Source organism: Equus quagga, chromosome 9, assembly GCF_021613505.1.
Source record: "Equus quagga isolate Etosha38 chromosome 9, UCLA_HA_Equagga_1.0, whole genome shotgun sequence".
In the NCBI taxonomy this organism is placed as follows: domain Eukaryota; kingdom Metazoa; phylum Chordata; class Mammalia; order Perissodactyla; family Equidae; genus Equus; species Equus quagga.
In genome coordinates, this window is record NC_060275.1 from 90,641,858 (window position 1) to 90,659,475 (window position 17,618).

Consider the following 17,618-nt stretch of genomic DNA (forward strand, 5'->3'; position numbering starts at 1 on the left):
CAAGCAGTGCATGGGTCCACACCTAGGATCCGAACCTGTGAACCCCGGGGGCCGAAGCGGAATGTGCGAACTTAACTGCTGCGCCACCGGGCCGGCCCCACTCCTTCTTTTTAAAAGCACCTTCCCACTTAAAACTTCTCCTATAAAGTATCCTCCACTGTCCTTATATAGCTGTGTAACTGTTAACTTTGCTCTATAGTTTAGGCTTTAAATCCACATGTACTATTTCCAGTACAACCCTAAACATTTGATAAAGGTCCACTGTAGAGCACTGTGGTCAGCAAATTTTAGTTAAATTTTTTAAGAACTTATAAGTTCCAAGACTCATTTGTATTGGTTTGCTCTGCTGTTTTTGGTATTTTGCACATTCAGCTGCCCTACCTCTGTCAACTCCTGTAGTTTATGCTTGCCATGGCTTTATTCACTCGGTCCTTGAGCTTCACGGGGAAGGACCAGGACAGAGATGAGGCCTGAGAGCATGTGTCTCTGGATTTCTTTCAACTTAGCTTCACCTCACTGTCATTCGAGGAGAGAGCATGTGAGAAAGAGGCCCCAGTTTCTCCGACCCCCGCATGCCAGACAGCCTGTGTTTCATAGATGGAACAGTCTCATACCTTGTGTTTTCCACTGATCCAACAAGTTTCAGTAATTTACTCATCCCTTGTGGGTCGGAAGACTTGAAGATTTTGAAGCTTAACTTATTCTCCGTGCTACTTTTTTTCAGTTTACCAGTTTCTCCCTATGAGATGCCATGTCCTTGAGCATGGTTTTTCTCTTTGCTTTTCTAATACTGCTTCAGAGCCCACTGCCCTCTCAAACTTCTTTCTCAGGTATTGACAATAACCTCCCCAATGTCAGTGATGTTTTCTCAGTCTTCGTCTGAGTTCTGTCTTACTTGGCCTAGAGGACAACCCATTTCTTTTGATCTCAGTGATCTTGGCTTTTCTCCGGTTTCCTTCTGCTTCCCTCTCAGGTTCTTGCTGAGGTCTGTTTCCTTGAAGGTGTGACTGCCTGTCAGTAGCTCTCAGACAAGCTTCTGCTGTTTTGTGTCTGTGCGTCCATGTTCATTTCTTCAGCTGCAGTCAGTGAGTTCCTCTTGAGTTTGTATCCGTGGTTCTGACTTGTCACCATTCTCACTCAACGTCTGCAGACCACCCCCATTGACCGTCTCTTCCTCTCCTGACACTTAGTCATCCACAGCCATTCTCCCTGCATCTCTTCACAATGGTCCCTGATTCCTTTTGCCGTTCTTGCTGCTCTCTGGTCTAGAAACTTGAGGAAGATGTTTCTGTTCCTTGTTATACTAATCCTTCGTTTCTTTGATCCGGTCACTTCTTTGAAATGCCCATCAGATTTTGTCCTTTCTTTTCCATATATGGCATCATGATCCATATCCTTGTCACTCTAGCGAGGCTTTCTCCAACTGTCTGCTACTTGATCACCTTCTCTCTTTGTCCATCTTCTGCAGACCGTGTTCTACACCGCTGCTAAACTAGGCTTTCTGAAGGACTTCTTAATCCTGCTAAGTCCGTCTTAGATTTTCACAGTACCCTCATGGCTTCCTCCCTCAGTGCCTTGGTCATTACTACAGTCTTGCTACTATTTACGATACCTATGCCAGTAATAGCTCATTGCATTGTCAAGTGGGTGACTTCCTCTGGCATGGGGGGCTCTGACACTGGGAGATGAGTGGGAAGGATGCAAAGAAAACAGATGGAAAGCTTTACCAAGGCAAACTTTCCATGTTCTCTTGTTTTCTTAGGCCCAACCTACAGCCATGCAAAGGAAGCTCTTTTCCTTCTCTCTGATGTTGCCTGCTTGTAGCTTCCAGACCAGATGACACTAGAATGTTGTGGGAACCTAGTTGCTGTTTGTATTAGAAGCCATTATGGATTTGAAACAGCCAGCTGATAAATAATTTTCTTAACTGTGGCTGATGAATCATTGGGAGCTGCTTAAATAAATACATACATATATTGGTTCTCTTTTCAGAATAGGTTCCAGAGTTTGCCTTTAATTCTTGATTATTTTTTGCTCAAGAAGGAATAGAATTTAAGATTAGTTAATAGAATTACAATATGAAACATTATTATTTATTTTACTAATCTTTATCTTTTGTTTCCTGTTTTTAAGCCTTAATTCCAGACACTCCAGAGATCTTGAATTTGTCTGCTGATTTCCCAACTTCTACGTTACACCTGAAATGGAGTGACAGGGGTTCTGTTCTTCCACGTCATTCAAATGTCATCTGGGAAATTAAAATTCTACGTAAAAAGAATATGGAAATAGTAAAATCAGTAAGTTTGAACAAAAATAGATTTTTCTTGTGACATTAAAGAAACTGAATAATTTTTAAAAGATTTTTAAGGTGGCATCAGTGAACCATTAGATTATTAAAGAAATAGATCAGATGTCCTTTCAGCGTTCATTAAAAACATACGCTATGACTCAAAAATCACTTAATTATTAAAATATTGTGTAACCATTATAGGAAATTTATGAAATTAAGGGAGAAATAATCCATGATTCTATCACTTGAACACAGTAAATGTTATCTTTGGGTATTCCAATCTAACCTTTTTTATATGCATGTTTTTACATAAATAAAATAAAAGTATACATGTAATTTAGTCTGTTATTTTTATCTTTGTCTAATATTATAAAATAAAAATAAATGTTTCGAAACATATTTAGCCATAGTAATTGTTGAGAAATTTTGTATAGATCTGTAAGTTTGAATCTATCTGAATCTGAAATAATGTTCTTATATTTAGTGGTACTAAATTAATTAAAATTTTAAATGTTACATTAATTTAAATTTCAAGTTAAAATTTAACTTTTAAATTATTAATTTTAATTAATTTAAATTTTAAATTAAAATTTAAATTTAAAATTAATTTTTCTCTCTTCTTTTTTTAATCGTGTTTGTGAATGGTTTCCTTATGATCTGTCTTTAGTTTGCCCTTAGTGTAAGGGATAGTGAGAAATAGTGAAAAGTTTTGAAAGCCTGTGTGGTCATTCTTTCTCTTATCCTTTTACTCTTTTCCTCCTTACTGGATTTAAAATATGCTTAGTTACAGATTTAAGAATTAGGAGACCATCTCATGATTTTACAGTTTATTTGCCTAAGTATGTAGATAAGATAATGATAAATAGGATTATTCTGTATTTCATAGTTAGTGTCTTATTTTTCCTTTTTGACAGCCTATGTATTACATTCCTGGAATAATAGCAGCCACAGTTGTAGTCAGCATGTACCTAGTGCTTCCGGCGCTCCTGACACTGTTGTGAAAGCTCTATGTGTTAATTCCTCACATCCTCACAACAGGCCCATAACGGAGGCACTGTTAGCATCGTCCCCATTTTACAGATGAAGATACAGAGTCACAGGAAGACATTAAATGGTAGAGCCAGGACTGGAACCCAGGCAATTTGGTTCCAGAGTCTGTGCTCGCTCTTAACCACTACAGTGTATGTTACATAATAAGTATATTCGTTTTCATCTAAGATATCCTCTTTTTCCTTTTCATCTATTCAAATTGAACACACTTTTCTAGACCCAGGTCAAATCCTACCCATTATTTTAAAACCCATCCTAATTACTTCATCCTAGAATGCTCTCTTTTCTTAAATTTTAGTGGCAATTCTTGATGTCAATCTCATTTACAGCTAGCTTTGTTATAGCTCTACCATTGTTGTCTTAAAATTACCACTTATTTAAAATTATATCACATAGCTTTTTATTATGGCTTAGCATTTTGTATTCTGGGTTACTACTCACTGGCTTACAGTGACTTCTCAAAACCTCCTTTTTCTCATTTTTAAAGTGGTGCTAATATTTGCTCTTGTAAATGACGTGTTTACAAAGCTGCTAAACAGCTATTAGTTGTCATTACTTCCTTTGGGAGCTAGTTTTTTTTTTTTTAATTAACTCAGGGATGCTAGAATAAGAGGGATATTCTTTGAAGTGTGAGTGAAATCAAACATAAATGAATGGAAATGTTCTTCTAAGGTTATATAACTCCTTGCCGCAAGATGCGTTGCAAGACAGCAATGGCAAGGCAGTAATTCCCTACTTTGGGGAGTATAATCTTTGATGAAAAATCTTTGTATGGGGAAATATAGCAGGAGGCAAGAAAAATAGAGATAGAACAAATGAATTTTAAAAAGTGAAATGTAAAAGGGTAAATGATCCACGTCCATAGTAAAATGTGACATTTTTATTTGTAAGTATATGTTATTAATATCAGTATTTAAGGCAGACTTGTTTATAATCAAGTCATTTTGTCACAGGTTATAATGCTATTATTTTTGTAATATTTTAAAGATCAAGAATACTATACATTAGGGGCTGACCTGGTGGCGCAGTGGTTAAGTTCACACGTTCTGCTTCGGCGGCCCAGGTTCACCAGTTCAGATCCCGGGTGCGGACATGGCACTGCTTGGCAAGCCATGCTGTGGTAGGCGTCTCACACATAAAGTAGAGGAAGATGGGCATGGATATTAGCTCAGGGCCAGTCTTCCTCAGCAAAAGGAGGATTGGCAGCAGATGTGCGCTCAGGGCTAATCTTCCTCAAAAAAAAAAGGAATACTATACATAAGCGTTTCATTTGTAAGTTTCATTTACAGTGTTTCATTTATAACTTGACACTTTCTGCGCCTGTAGCCTCGCATTCAGCCATGGACGCTGTGTGCTGCACAGACCGGGCTGTGAATGACACCTAGGGGTTATGCAGCACCCTCCCCCCTCCCGTTTTTCTCTTCTGTAAACAACCAATTTCAGTTCTTTTAGCTGATTCTTGTATTATTTATCTCCATTTTTCCAAATAGCATGCTTATTTTCCTCTTTTTAAATTTTTTATTTCCAGTTTTGAGCAATGTTTTATTAACTTCCCACAATGGAAGATGAGAATTTAGTTCCTTCTCACCTCCCCACCCAGGCATTCGCGTGCTTATATATGTGCATTCTCTGTCTTGTCTCTCTCTCTTTTACATATTGTTCTAATTTTCAGTAGACTGCTGTTCATTGTTTCTATTATGGTTATATATATCTTGTATTTTTAGTTTTATTTGTCTTCTTCGTTAATTCAAACCTAAATTCTCTACAGATTGTTTGAATCTCCTGTCCAAGTGTTCAAACATAGTAGTATTTTATCAATTTTAAATTTGTGAATAAATCTCTCTGAGAGCCTTCTGACTTGCTTCCCGACCCTTTTCACAAAAGGGCTCCCCTAGATCCTGACAATATTTCTAGAGCAGAGTGTGGTAAATAGCTGAGGGTTCTTGTAACCCGCAGTGTCTCAGGAGTGCCAGCAGCCTCAACTCCCAGCAGCCAGTGCTAGGTTTGAAGAGATTAATACCTAGGTATACCCATAACCCACTTAAGACAAACCTCAGTGTCTTTTGGCAGATTCTTTAGGAAGCTATGGTCCAAAGGGTCTTCATCATCATCCAGGGGATTCCTTTTACCTTTTTCTTGCCATGGATCCTCTTTTTTTCTGAATTCCCTGTCTTCCTCTTATTTCCTCATTTTGGTGGAAGCATCAATTCTAGTAGTTATTTGCTATTTATTGTAGATGCTCTGTTATTTACAATGGTAGCTTGCAGATTTTATTTTTTAAAATTTAAATTAGTTGCCAACAAAATGCAAAAGACTGTCAATTCCAAATGTTGAGAAGATGCAGAGCAATTGGAACTTTCATAAACCCTGGTGGGAATGTAATGCTACTTGATGAACACATTGAGACATGACATTTCTGAAAACGCGTTTATTCTGCACTCACTCATGATTGTTAGTTTCTCTGGGTATATAATCCTAGATTAGGAAATTTTCTCAAGATTTTGAGATCATTGTCCCATTTGTTCTTATTGTGCATCTGTCTTATCCATTGTGCTGAACACTCATTGGGCCCCTTTCAGTCTGAAAATACATGCTTGTCAGCTTGGGAAATTTTCCTGTTGTACGTCTTTGATTTCCTCATCTCTGTTTTCTCTTTTTTTCTTAGAGCTTCTGTTTTTTAGAAATTGGACCCTTCTAATAATTTAGAAATTGGGTCCTCTAATTGTCTTATCATTCCTACTTTCCATCTGTATTTTGCTCTATTTTCTGAGCAGTTTTTCCTAAATTTTGTCCTGCAGTCTTGCTATTGAATTTCTGTTAGTGTGTTTTTTAATTTACAGGAGATCCTTTTTTTGTTCTCTGTTCTTTTAAAAATATATCCTTGTTCTTATTTCATGGATACAGTATCTCATCGTATCTCTCAGAATATCGGTGATTTAAAACATTTTTTTCTTTCTCTGCAGTCTGTTTCTTCAGGCTGCTTTTTTCTTTATTTTCATCTTTAACTTTCATAGTAGAATTTCTTTCCACTTTCTGGTCATTCTGTTTGCTATTCATATTTAAGTGAGTGACTCTTAAAAAATTTTTTTAAAACTCGAATTGGAACTTCTGTTTGCCTGGATGGGACTTATTGACTGGACCTTCATTGTAGGTGATTAGGATGGACTTTCTAGTTGGCAAAATCTTAATATTATTTTAGGTTTTTATGTTGACCTGTGCATATGCACCAGAAAAGTTTGTTTAGACTCCTACCTGGTGAGTATGAACTGGGTCATCTGTATCCTGGGAGCTGAGTAGAGGAAGAAGGCAGGAGTGCCCTAGCCTTCAGATTGTGTAGGTTAGCAATCCCCTTGTTTTTGGTACAATAGTCCCCATTCTCAGCTCTTCCTTAGGTTCTTCAATCCAGAGGTATTCTGTCTTACTTTTCCAGAGTATAAATCTCCACTCTTCTGCCGAGGTGAAGAAGGGGAGTCCTCTGGCAGCATAGACGGTGGGAGAGGATCTGGGTGTCTAACCTACACCCAGACAGCTTTCAGTCAGTCTTCCTGTTTGTGCCTCACCTTCACTATGCTTTTCCAGGGGAACCTGGCACAGCCATTTCCGGAGCTCTCTGGCTCCTGTGATAGAAATCAGATTTTTTCTCACTTTCCCATTGGAGGCTTAAGATTCAGCTTTCTCAGGTCTTCTGAGTCAGTTACTATTGTCCATCTGCTTTCCAGTGTCCAAAATTGTACTTGTCTTGTTGCTTCTCCTATTTTTTGCCCTAGTACATCTCTGCCTTTTAAAAAAAAAATCTGTGGCCTTTTGTTTTAGTGGGATTTCAGGAGGTGAGAGAGAAGGAAATACATTTAATCTATTGTCTTTAACCTGAAGTCCCAAGGTCTCTTTTAGTAGATGCTCAATATTTGATTGAAATCTTACCAGTTTTTCACAATTGAGATTAATATTTTATATTCTTGTAAGTTGCATATTTAAAAATAAAATTTAAAATATATACACTTATATAAAAAAATCCAGCCTAAAATAATAATTTATTTTGTTGAAATGCTGCTTCTCTCTTTGACTAACTCTTGAAGATGCAAACCTACTAAATATTTTTTATCCATGAAAAATGGAGGTCATTTTAGACAATGATATATTTTCTTGTGAACTATATTGAATATTTTGGGATATCAACATCTTGTATAATAATGCAGTAGGGCCTGAAGTACAAGAAGTAAACATAAATGAATCATCATTATTGCTAGTATACCTCTCCTGTTATGCCTTATAGAAAACAGAGAAAGTTTTACAAAAGGACAAACCTTTAACTTACTTAGCTGGTGATTGTATACAGTCTGTTGTGTTTTTTAATCATAAGAAAAGCAGAACATATCACTACTTGGAAATATAATTTTGTGTTTGTGTTCATTTTTTAGGTCACCCATAACACCACTCTGAATGGTAAAGATATAGTTCATCACTGGAGTTGGACCTCAGACATGCCCTTGGAGTGTGCCACTCATTATGTGGGAATTAGATGCTACATTGATGAAACTCATTTCTCTGGTCACAAAGAGTGGAGTGACTGGAGCCTGCTGAAGAACATTTCTTGTAAGCTTATCTTTAAAGAGTTTTTCTTGCAAATGAATTAATCTTGCTTAAGGGTAAGGTTTAGTTTAAGCTTTCAGTTCTCTGAACCCCATTTGGCTGCTTGATGGTCACCTGGGGATCTTCCAAGTCCCCGATCCCAGACATTCTGATTCAAAAAGTCTAAGATAGGCTTCAGGAATCTGTACTTTTAAAAAACTTTCTGAGTGATTGGATAGACATCTGGGTTTGAAAATCACTGTGGTAAGCATTGAAGAACATTCGAAAACTATATGTAGGTGGTAATGAGATCAAGTCTATATTTAAAAAAAAAAAGGCTGCCCACAGAGCAGACTCCTGTGAGCTGCAGTTATTGCAGAGAACATGGGAATCTGCAAGTATACCAAAAGTCATCTACGTTGACTAAAACTCATAGCAGGTAGAACATTAGCAGTGTGAGAGAGGGCCTGGAAAAATGTTGACAATAAAATGATGTCCTTAAAAAGGCTGGTAATCATTGTAGATAATCCACTCTACTGATAATATGGAGAAACAGATCAGAGGAAGGAGGGACTGGAAGAAGTTAGGTCGATAAGGAGAATCTTGTAGCTCAACAAAAGACAATGAAGGCATAAACTGGGACACATGCGTTTAGAAAGGAAAAGGGGGAAAAGGTGTGAAAACACTGGAGAGACAGAGTTAGATTAGTGACTGTGCATTTGGTAAGAGAGAAATAGAGCCAAGGATAACTGTTAGTTTGGGCAGCTGGGTAGCTGATAGTGCCATTCACTGTGACAGAAAATATAAGAATGGATTAGGTGGGAAAGATAAATTTCATCCTGAATGTGTTGACCTTGAGGTACTCATGAAGCATCTGCGTAGCACTGTGTCATAGGCAGTCAGAAATACCAGTTTGGCATCCAAGTGATTAGTTGGAGCTGGAGATATGTATTTGAGAATCATCAGCATATATGTGATATGACGTGGAGGTTAACATAACTCAGGGAAAGGTGAATGGGGTCCAGGGACATATACCTTAGAAGCTTGTATGTCTAAGGATAAGATGGAAGAAAAAGAGTCCAGCAAAGCAAACAGCAGCCAGAAGGTTAAGAGTAGCCCAGGAGTGTACAGTGGTATGTAACCCAAGAGAAGGGAGTTTTGAGAAAGAAGACTTGAGGCAACATACAAGATGCTGTGGAAGTCAAAGGCAAAGATTACCGAGAAGGGCCATTGGATTGAGCAGCTAGGCCAGCAAGCCGCTATAGTAGAACGGTCGGGGTAGAAGCCAGATTGCAGTAGAGTAAATAGGTAAAAGGAGACTAGAGGTAATTAAGAAGATTGACTATTTAGGACAACAACAAAAAAAAGGTACGGCTTTAATCTGCAGAGAGTTGGAATTAAGGAAAACGTGCTTTTAAAGATGTGGAGTACTTAAACATATATTTAGGCTGAGTGAAAGGAAGAAGACTTCCCTAAATACATTTCAAAGGAATGGAGTTATTTAATAAGTGACTTTTTCTTGGTGTGGGTTTTTCACGTGTGGATATAAACCCATTTAATTGGAATCTTCAGACTTCTTAGGCATTAACCTGTGACCTTAGACGTTGACCTACCATCCCCTCCACTCCCCCACCATCACTCTATCATAAGTAAATAAAACCACACCCACTTTTATTTTATTTCTTGTGTTTGTCTTGCTCCTTTGAAACCTGGGGGGCATACCTTATCTTTGGGCCACCATTATCACAAAGCATCTAACAGTATGTTTGGTATACACTGGGCTATTTTGTGGTAAAAGACTCCTAAATCACGTATAATTCCTTTTGCTCTTTCTAGGGTCTCCTGATTCTCAGACTAAGGTTTTTCCTCAAGACAAAGTAATACTTGTAGGCTCAGATATAATAGTCTGTTGCGTGACTCGAGATAATGTATCATCAGCACAGATTGGCCTAACGAAGTGTCCCCTTATCCATCTTGATGGGAAAAATGTTGCAATCCAGATCCATAATATTTCTGTTTCTGCAAGTAGTGGAACAAATGTGGTTTTCACAACAGAAGATAACATATATGGAACAGTTCTTTTTGCAGGATGTAAGTATATAATATGAAGAAAAGTGTTCTTATTAATCTGTTTTCATCCCCTTTGAAAGCCTTTATGCTTCTTCTAGGGGTTGATTCTATTTCTTTCTTATTTTTTTATTCTTTAAATGATATATGAAGACACAAGAACTTTTGCTTGTTTTAAGATGAATTCCAAGCTTGTTTTCTGTTTGCCTGTATCTATATAGCTTGTAGGTTTTGTAATAACATTTGAAACATCCATTGCTAGTTTTTAGTTTAAATTCTTAGTTAACAGCTTTATTGAGTCAAAGGTAGTTACTATATAATATTTCTTAATCCTACATTGTTTAGAAATTATTTCAGATAAATTAATTTCCCACCTAATTAAAACATACCTTTTTAAAATGAGTTCCTGAATTAAAGAAATTGTAATGATTTTACATAAAATCTTTCAACAGTGTAATATATGCTTCTCCGACATTTTGAAGAATATATTTGAGGAGAAGAGGGTAGCTGGAGGACATGGGAGAGAAGTCGTCCTTCTGCCTGTGTTCTCTGTGTCGTGAGCGCTTTGTAACGCAGGGGCATCTTTATTAACATGGTCTCTCCTACAGTCTGAAATTCTATGACATTTCCAGAAGTTGTCGTGGGGGACTGCCCTGTACGTATATGGCTTCTGTTGAGTGTCCACAGAGAATCTTGGGATTCCTGTTTTTCTGTCCCCTCTCTCGAGTAGCTGTCATGTGGTGCTGGTGGCTTTGCCTCCAGTGGTGCTTCCTTTTGTCCCCACGTTCTGAATCAAAAGGTTCTGTGTTTGGTCTGAGGGTCTCATGAATAAAGTGTGTGAGATGTAATGAGTGGGTTTTGTCATTTTCTTTTGATTGCTTAGTGATTTTTCCTATGCTTTTTTAGGATTCTCAACTGTGCTGTAGATCAGCAGCTCTCAGCCCCTTTTTTACATGCATAGAAACTTACGATGAATTACGTTCATTTGCTGATATAGTCTCAAGATAATAACCAGGATTAGGGGCACTTCTTAGCTCGATGGCTGTAACTTTACTCACTTTTGGCCTTCCCAGTAATGCATTTTGGATTTCGAGTGAGAGTGAGGTTATGTTGAAATTTAAATTTTAGAAAATTAAATTTTCTTTCCTAATGGAATTGTAGGAGATGACTTGCAGCATTCCTCACAAATGATCATGAAGTCTAAGTTGAGAACCAGGGGTATATGCAGTGAGGCTGCCTGATACGGGATACCAAAAAGTGAGATACCTGCTTTAAAAGTATGAAAGAAAAAACTAAAGCTTAAAAGATGAGAATATTCCCGATTTTTATTATTTCCAATAATGTACTAATCTTTTCTCATAGTACTAGAACAAACCTATTTAATTCATAATTTAAACTTCACTTGTGACATTTGGAGGTTGAAATATTGTTCAGTATTTGTGAACTCAGGAGCAGCAATGGAAGTTCCCTTCAGAGGGAGCTCTTTAGAAACTTACAAGGGCAGTTTATGGTGTGAGTTAGGCATCAAGATTCATTTATTTTCCTTCCCTTAAGGATAGCCTGTTAGCCCACCATTTGTTGAAAAGAATTTTAGAATCAGCCTGTAGTTTCCTCCTATACACACACATACGCAGTCAAAACCCACTCAGATTTTGATTACATTAAATCTATCAATTTAGGAGAATTTTCATTCTGTACAATACTGAATCCTCCAAACCATGAACATGGTATTTCCCTCTACTTAGGTTGATTTATCTTAGTGATATGAGGTCTTGTATATCTTCTAGTAAATTTACTCTTGTATATTTGGTGTATGGCACTAATAAAAATGGCTTTTTTTCCCCTCTCCAGCTTATTATGGTAGTTACCAATAAATTTATTGTCTAGCTGACAGAAGAATAGATATTTATGAATATTTGTCAGTGTTCATGCATGGCTGATTTACTCATAAGCCAAATAGATCTTTATAAATATTATTCAATAATCACTCAAATGAGTTATTTTCATGGATAGTGCCACTTCAGCATTAAATATTGACCTAAATGTTAATCTTATATCGTACTTAAAATATTTTAAATACACTATGTCATAGGATTAGAGCATGTAATTATTTATATCACATGTCAAATTCTATACTTTCTAAGTTGAAAATATTTTCATAAAAAAATGGTTTTGTTTTTTAAGTTGCATTTACTATTTGCTGGTACATAGAAATAGGATTGATTTATACCTACCTTTTGTGTAGCTTAAGTTGATTCTCTCGCAACTTAATGTCTTTGAAAAGAGAATCAGTACGTTACCTTTCAAATACTGCCCCTTCAGAGCCGTTCTCCTTCCGTCTTCGCTTCCACTGCTTTCTAGTTTTCTCCTGTTATTTGGATTTTGAGTATTTAAACTTAATATATCTGCCAAATACTAAAATAATCAGCATTTTAAATATACTAAAAAATTTTGGTATGCCATTGTAATAAAATGGTTGAAAATTTGACCTTAGCTGTAACATAATTTTCAAAACAAATATGTCAATGGTAGTTTCATTATCTAATTGTTAGACTTTCCTATAAGTGCTTATGACGCCTCTTAATATTACCAAAAATCTCATTGAAGGACCTTATTCTTATCTCTGGGGAAGATATATGAAATTTTCTAAGTCTTTGTTAATAAACTAAGAACTGTTTTTAAAATTTGGCTTTTTAAAAATAAAATTATTTTACACAAATTTTTAACAAGTAGATAATTGTTTTAAAAAAACTTACCTTTAGTGAAAGATAGTTTGGATAAATATGATAGTGAGAAATAGCAGTTTCTATGTATGATTGGTTAAACGTGAAATTGAAATTTCGGTAGTCAGTGTCAGATTGCCAGATTTTCCCTCATCACTTTAAAGGTCTTACAGACTTACACAAAAAACATACTTTTTTCTAATCCTGCTGCTACAAAGCCAGAAAGAATTTCAGTAAAGACCAAAACAACAAAAGAACAGCAGTCAGTTTGAATATAGGGAGATGCAGAATTTTACCAAGAGTTACTTTGTAAATAATAGTCCTTGTAACTTATTTAAGAACTCTGAAGCTTGTAACATGACTTACGTTGGCTATTAATATGATTTGGCACTTCTTTTCAAATCACAATATATAGATGATAGAGAGTAATACTTGTAACCTGTAGGTTTCTCTGACTCGTTGGACACAGCTTCCTTTGAGAGATTTAGTAGACTCAAATAGGATTTAAGGGGTTAAAAATGATAGTTGGTGTCTTCAGGTTTCTATTGGGGAGTTTCCACATGCAGTAATAGTCACTCTTTAGTATATTTTAATCCATCGTTTCTAATGTCATATGAACTCTGAAAAAACATACTGTAGAAAGAATGGCAATTCCTGCACTGTCCAAAAAGTAAAATGCAAATGTTAAATAATTTAATTTTTTAAGGAAATTGTACAAAATATAATTAATTAACATTTATGAAACATAATGATTTTCCAGGAAAATATATGTAACGATAGCTACATTTTTTTTCTTTTTCCTGTTAGATCCACCTGATATTCCTCAAAAACTGAATTGTGAGACATATGATTTGAAAGAGATCGTATGTTCTTGGAATCCAGGAAGACCGACAGCATTGGTGGGCCCACGAGTTACTAGTTATACTTTATTTGAAAGGTAAAGGTCACTGGGAAAAGATGTCCAACTTAAACAGCCAGGAGTACACTAGAAGGATGTTAAGTGACATAGGGAAACGCTCTATCTTATTTATATTATAAGCAAGATATAAACCCAAATATGCTGTATAAAACTGGATATACTATAAATACTGCAATTTAAATGCATGCAGACTCAATTTGTCTCCTTATTTAAAAAGCCTAGAAGGAAGAACCCTCAAATATGAACAGAGACTGTTTCTGGGAGGTGGGCTTATGGCTGATTATTTTCTTGTGTTTTCTGTATCATATACGTTTTCTTCCCTGAGTGTGTAATACGTCTATCATTAGGCATGTAAACTTTTAAAAAATATTACTTATTAGAAAATTAACCCATTCACTTTTTCATGCACTATTTCTCTGTTGCCATTTTGAAAATATTTTAACATTCCTTACTGCTCTATTAATTCAGTTTTTCAGGAAAAAATGTTAGATTTAAAAGAACTGAAGCGTCCACAAATGAAAGCCATCAGTTATTCTTTCAAATGCTTCCAAATCAAGAAATATATAATTTTACTTTGAATGCTCACAATCCTCTGGGTCAATCCGAATCAATGATTTTAGTTAACATTACTGAAAAAGGTAAGCTGCTACATAAACCAGAGTCTCAAAAATAACTTCAGAAGTGGTGGGATGTCTTGACATGAATGAAAAGTATTTCTATGGATAACTTTTTACTGATTGTTATTTATAGTTACTTAATAATTATTTTGTAAGTTTCATTTTAAAAGCTTTAAATTATGTAATTTCCAACGTCACCATCTTATTGAATTCAAATGAAATTTTGAATTAGTCATTTACATAGAAAGCGTAAGAGGCTTTATCTAATAGCTTTTGATTTCTGAAAAACTCTTTGCCCAACTTTTAAAGACTTTTTTATTTTGAAATAATTGTAGACTCACAGATGGTTCCAAAAATAGTAAATTAGAGCCTGGTGACCCCTTCACCCAACTTTGCCCCATGGTGACATCTGTGTAACTGTGGTGCAATATCCAGATGAGGCACTTGACGCCGGTACAATACCGTGAACCAGGCTGCTGAACTAGACCCAGCCTTGCTCAGTGTCACCAATTTTTACGTGCGTTCAGTTGCGTGTGTAGTTCTGTGCAGTTGGATCCGTGTATAGACGTGGAACCACCAACCATCAAGATACAGAACTATTCTATCTCCGCAAAGGAACTTCCTCATGCTGCCCCTGTAGCAACCCCCTCCCCCACATATGCGCTCAGACCCCTGTCCCCGGGCAAACAGCTAATCTGTTCTTCATCTCTTTTGTCATTTTGAGAATGCTATATAAATGGAATCATACAGTATATAACCTTTGGAGATTGGCATTTTTTACTAAGAATAATGTCCTTGAGATCCAAGGTGTTGTATGTATCAATAAATAGTTTGTTCCTTTTTATTTCTGATGATTTCTGAATTTTTACCAACCGTATTAATGTATAGCTCAAAATAGAAATAAAATATGGTCCGTCTTTTTGGCAGTCATTCAATGTGTATCAACTCTATGCCAGGCTGTGCACATACACAGCCGTGGCACAGGGGCCTTGTCTTAGAGACTCATGATGGGGGAGAAGGGCTTACACCAAATGGCTATAATACAGCCTGGCAAGTGATTAGTAGGGGATCCTCTTGCCTTATTTGTAAATGTAAGTCACAAATATCATTTATTCCTTCCCATAATCTTTATTTTTCCTAGGGTCAGAATAGCTACATTTTCTCCTTGAGTGTAGTGTTGATATGTATTTTCTGCCCTCTGCCGTTTCAGCCTTATTTTCCACATGATTCTTGCCCACCACTCCAATTGGTGTCTACACTATCACCAGCATCATGTGCTCTTTGCTTCAGTGTACCTTTGTTCTTGCCAAGACCCTAACCTGAAATGTTTTTCTGCATCCATTTTGCCAACTTTAGTCTGATTCTTCCTTCAAAGCTCATCTTAAGTCCCATCTTCACTATGACTCTCCCCACCAAGCTTGCATCTAAATTCCTATAGCAGTTAATATCTGACCTCACGTTTAGAACCTAGCATATATACTCTTATTAATTTTCTTTCTTTCTGTTTGTCATTCCCCAAGTAGATTAGGAGTTCCTTAAAGTTAGAGACTAGGCTCTGACTACCTTTTAAGTATTCCTGATACCAGTTGAGGAACCTTGAGCATTGGTGGTTCTTAAAAAATATTGGCGTGATGTCAGCAGTAAAAGTGAGGTTTGTGTATTCCACAGATACTGGGTAGAATATTATTGATCAGCACTAATGGTTCCTCTCTGGTTTTTTATTTTCTTTGGTTCTCATTGGTCATATTATAAAATAGCTTTTAAAGTAATTAATCCTTAAAAATTGTATTTACAGTTTATCCCCATAGTCCTACATCAGTCAAAGTGAAGGATGTTAATTCAACAGCTGTTACACTTTCCTGGCGTTTACCAGGCAACTTTGCAAAGATTAAATTTTTATGTCAAATTGAAATTAATAAAACGAATTCAATACAAGAATTGGTGAGTAAGATTCTTCTGTAAACTTCCTTTGAGGTTATTTTGGATGAAATACTTCGTTTTCAAAAAGAATTAAGTTGATATGCATAAGCTCTCAGATTATTTATTATAAAGATTTACTAAGAACCAAGACAGTATATATCAATGCAATAACGGCATTAGATGAAAACAGTTATAACACTGGATATTATAGAACATGACTTTGACTTTTACTACTCAGAATGTTTCTGGGTCTAGTATAGTACCTGGCACATAGTAGCTAGTGCGCCATAAATTTGTGAATGAATGAGGAGTTTTTGCTTTACCATCAGTTAATGGACCAGTCAGCGCCAGAGAGAAGATAGGATTTTTAAAACTGTGAAGTGCAGCAATAGGAGCAAGTTATAATTGGTCTTTGTAAGTCAAAACATGACTTTTTAATACATTTTAAATACTTAGGTTAACTTTTGTACTGCACCATCTTGTAATTTGTGGTAAGTTCAAAATAAATGATATTGTACTTAAATATTCATTTGGAAACTTACTGATGATTCCTAGAAAATCAGTCAAACTACAAAAATAACTCGAAAAGCTCCTTCGTAATTAGTGATTGGGAGCTCAGAGGCTTCCCTGAGGCATGCAGATCCTCAAATTTGCTTAGAATTGTTTCATTTTAATTTTATTTAGTTTAAGTGTTTGTTGACTAGTCTAATGTTTTGCACCATCCTAGCAGTCCTGAGTGCCATATAAAAAAGATGCCTAAGGCAATGCCTGCCTCCAAGAAGCTTCCAAATTTGGCATTTATAAAAAATTAAAATATTGTAGTGGGTGAACTGTCTTTGGTCTTATAGAGGTGATCTCATATGATGTTCAGTCAATTTATGTTACAAATTTGGGTGGCTTTCTTATCAAAAGAAGTGTGTTTGTATGTGTATATATGTATTCATACACACATGATGTTCCATATACATATATAGACACATATCTGTTTGTTTTCTAATAGCGGAACGTCACAATCAAAGGAGTAGAAAATTCAAGTTATCTCGTTGCTGTGGACAAGTTAAATCCATATACTATATATACTTTTCGGATTCGTTGTTCTACTGAAACTTTCTGGAAATGGAGCAAATGGAGCAATGAAAAACAATATTTAACCACAGAAGCTAGTATGTTAACTAAATGGTTTATGGCTAATTGTTACTGTGCATCCTGAAATTGTACAGCTTTTTTTTCTTTAAAGGAAATGTTACCAAACTGACTAAAAGTAGGAGGATGCCTAGATAAATTGTGTAATTGTATAATATCTGCTCATAAAATATCATACAGACATTTTAAATGATGGCTTTTAAAGTTTTGTGATGATATTGGAAAATGCTTGGCATGTGTTGTGTGAAAGGACTAGGCCTCCCTGTCTACAGTGTGATTGCTACCATATTAAAATGATGCATAGGAAACCAAACTTGAAA

General features: G+C 36.0%; 1 protein-coding gene across 1 annotated transcript in view; it reads left to right on the forward strand.

The window, feature by feature from the left end:
* The window catches only part of LIFR (LIF receptor subunit alpha), a 74,356-nt gene that overhangs the window by 31,360 nt on the left and 25,378 nt on the right, over positions 1 to 17,618 (forward strand). Inside the window, exons 5-11 of the mRNA XM_046672250.1 lie at positions 2,134 to 2,297; positions 7,759 to 7,933; positions 9,746 to 10,000; positions 13,507 to 13,636; positions 14,087 to 14,256; positions 16,031 to 16,176; positions 17,156 to 17,318. Of these exons, the coding sequence (XP_046528206.1) occupies positions 2,134 to 2,297; positions 7,759 to 7,933; positions 9,746 to 10,000; positions 13,507 to 13,636; positions 14,087 to 14,256; positions 16,031 to 16,176; positions 17,156 to 17,318 (1,203 nt within the window). The remainder of the gene's footprint in view (positions 1 to 2,133; positions 2,298 to 7,758; positions 7,934 to 9,745; positions 10,001 to 13,506; positions 13,637 to 14,086; positions 14,257 to 16,030; positions 16,177 to 17,155; positions 17,319 to 17,618) is intronic.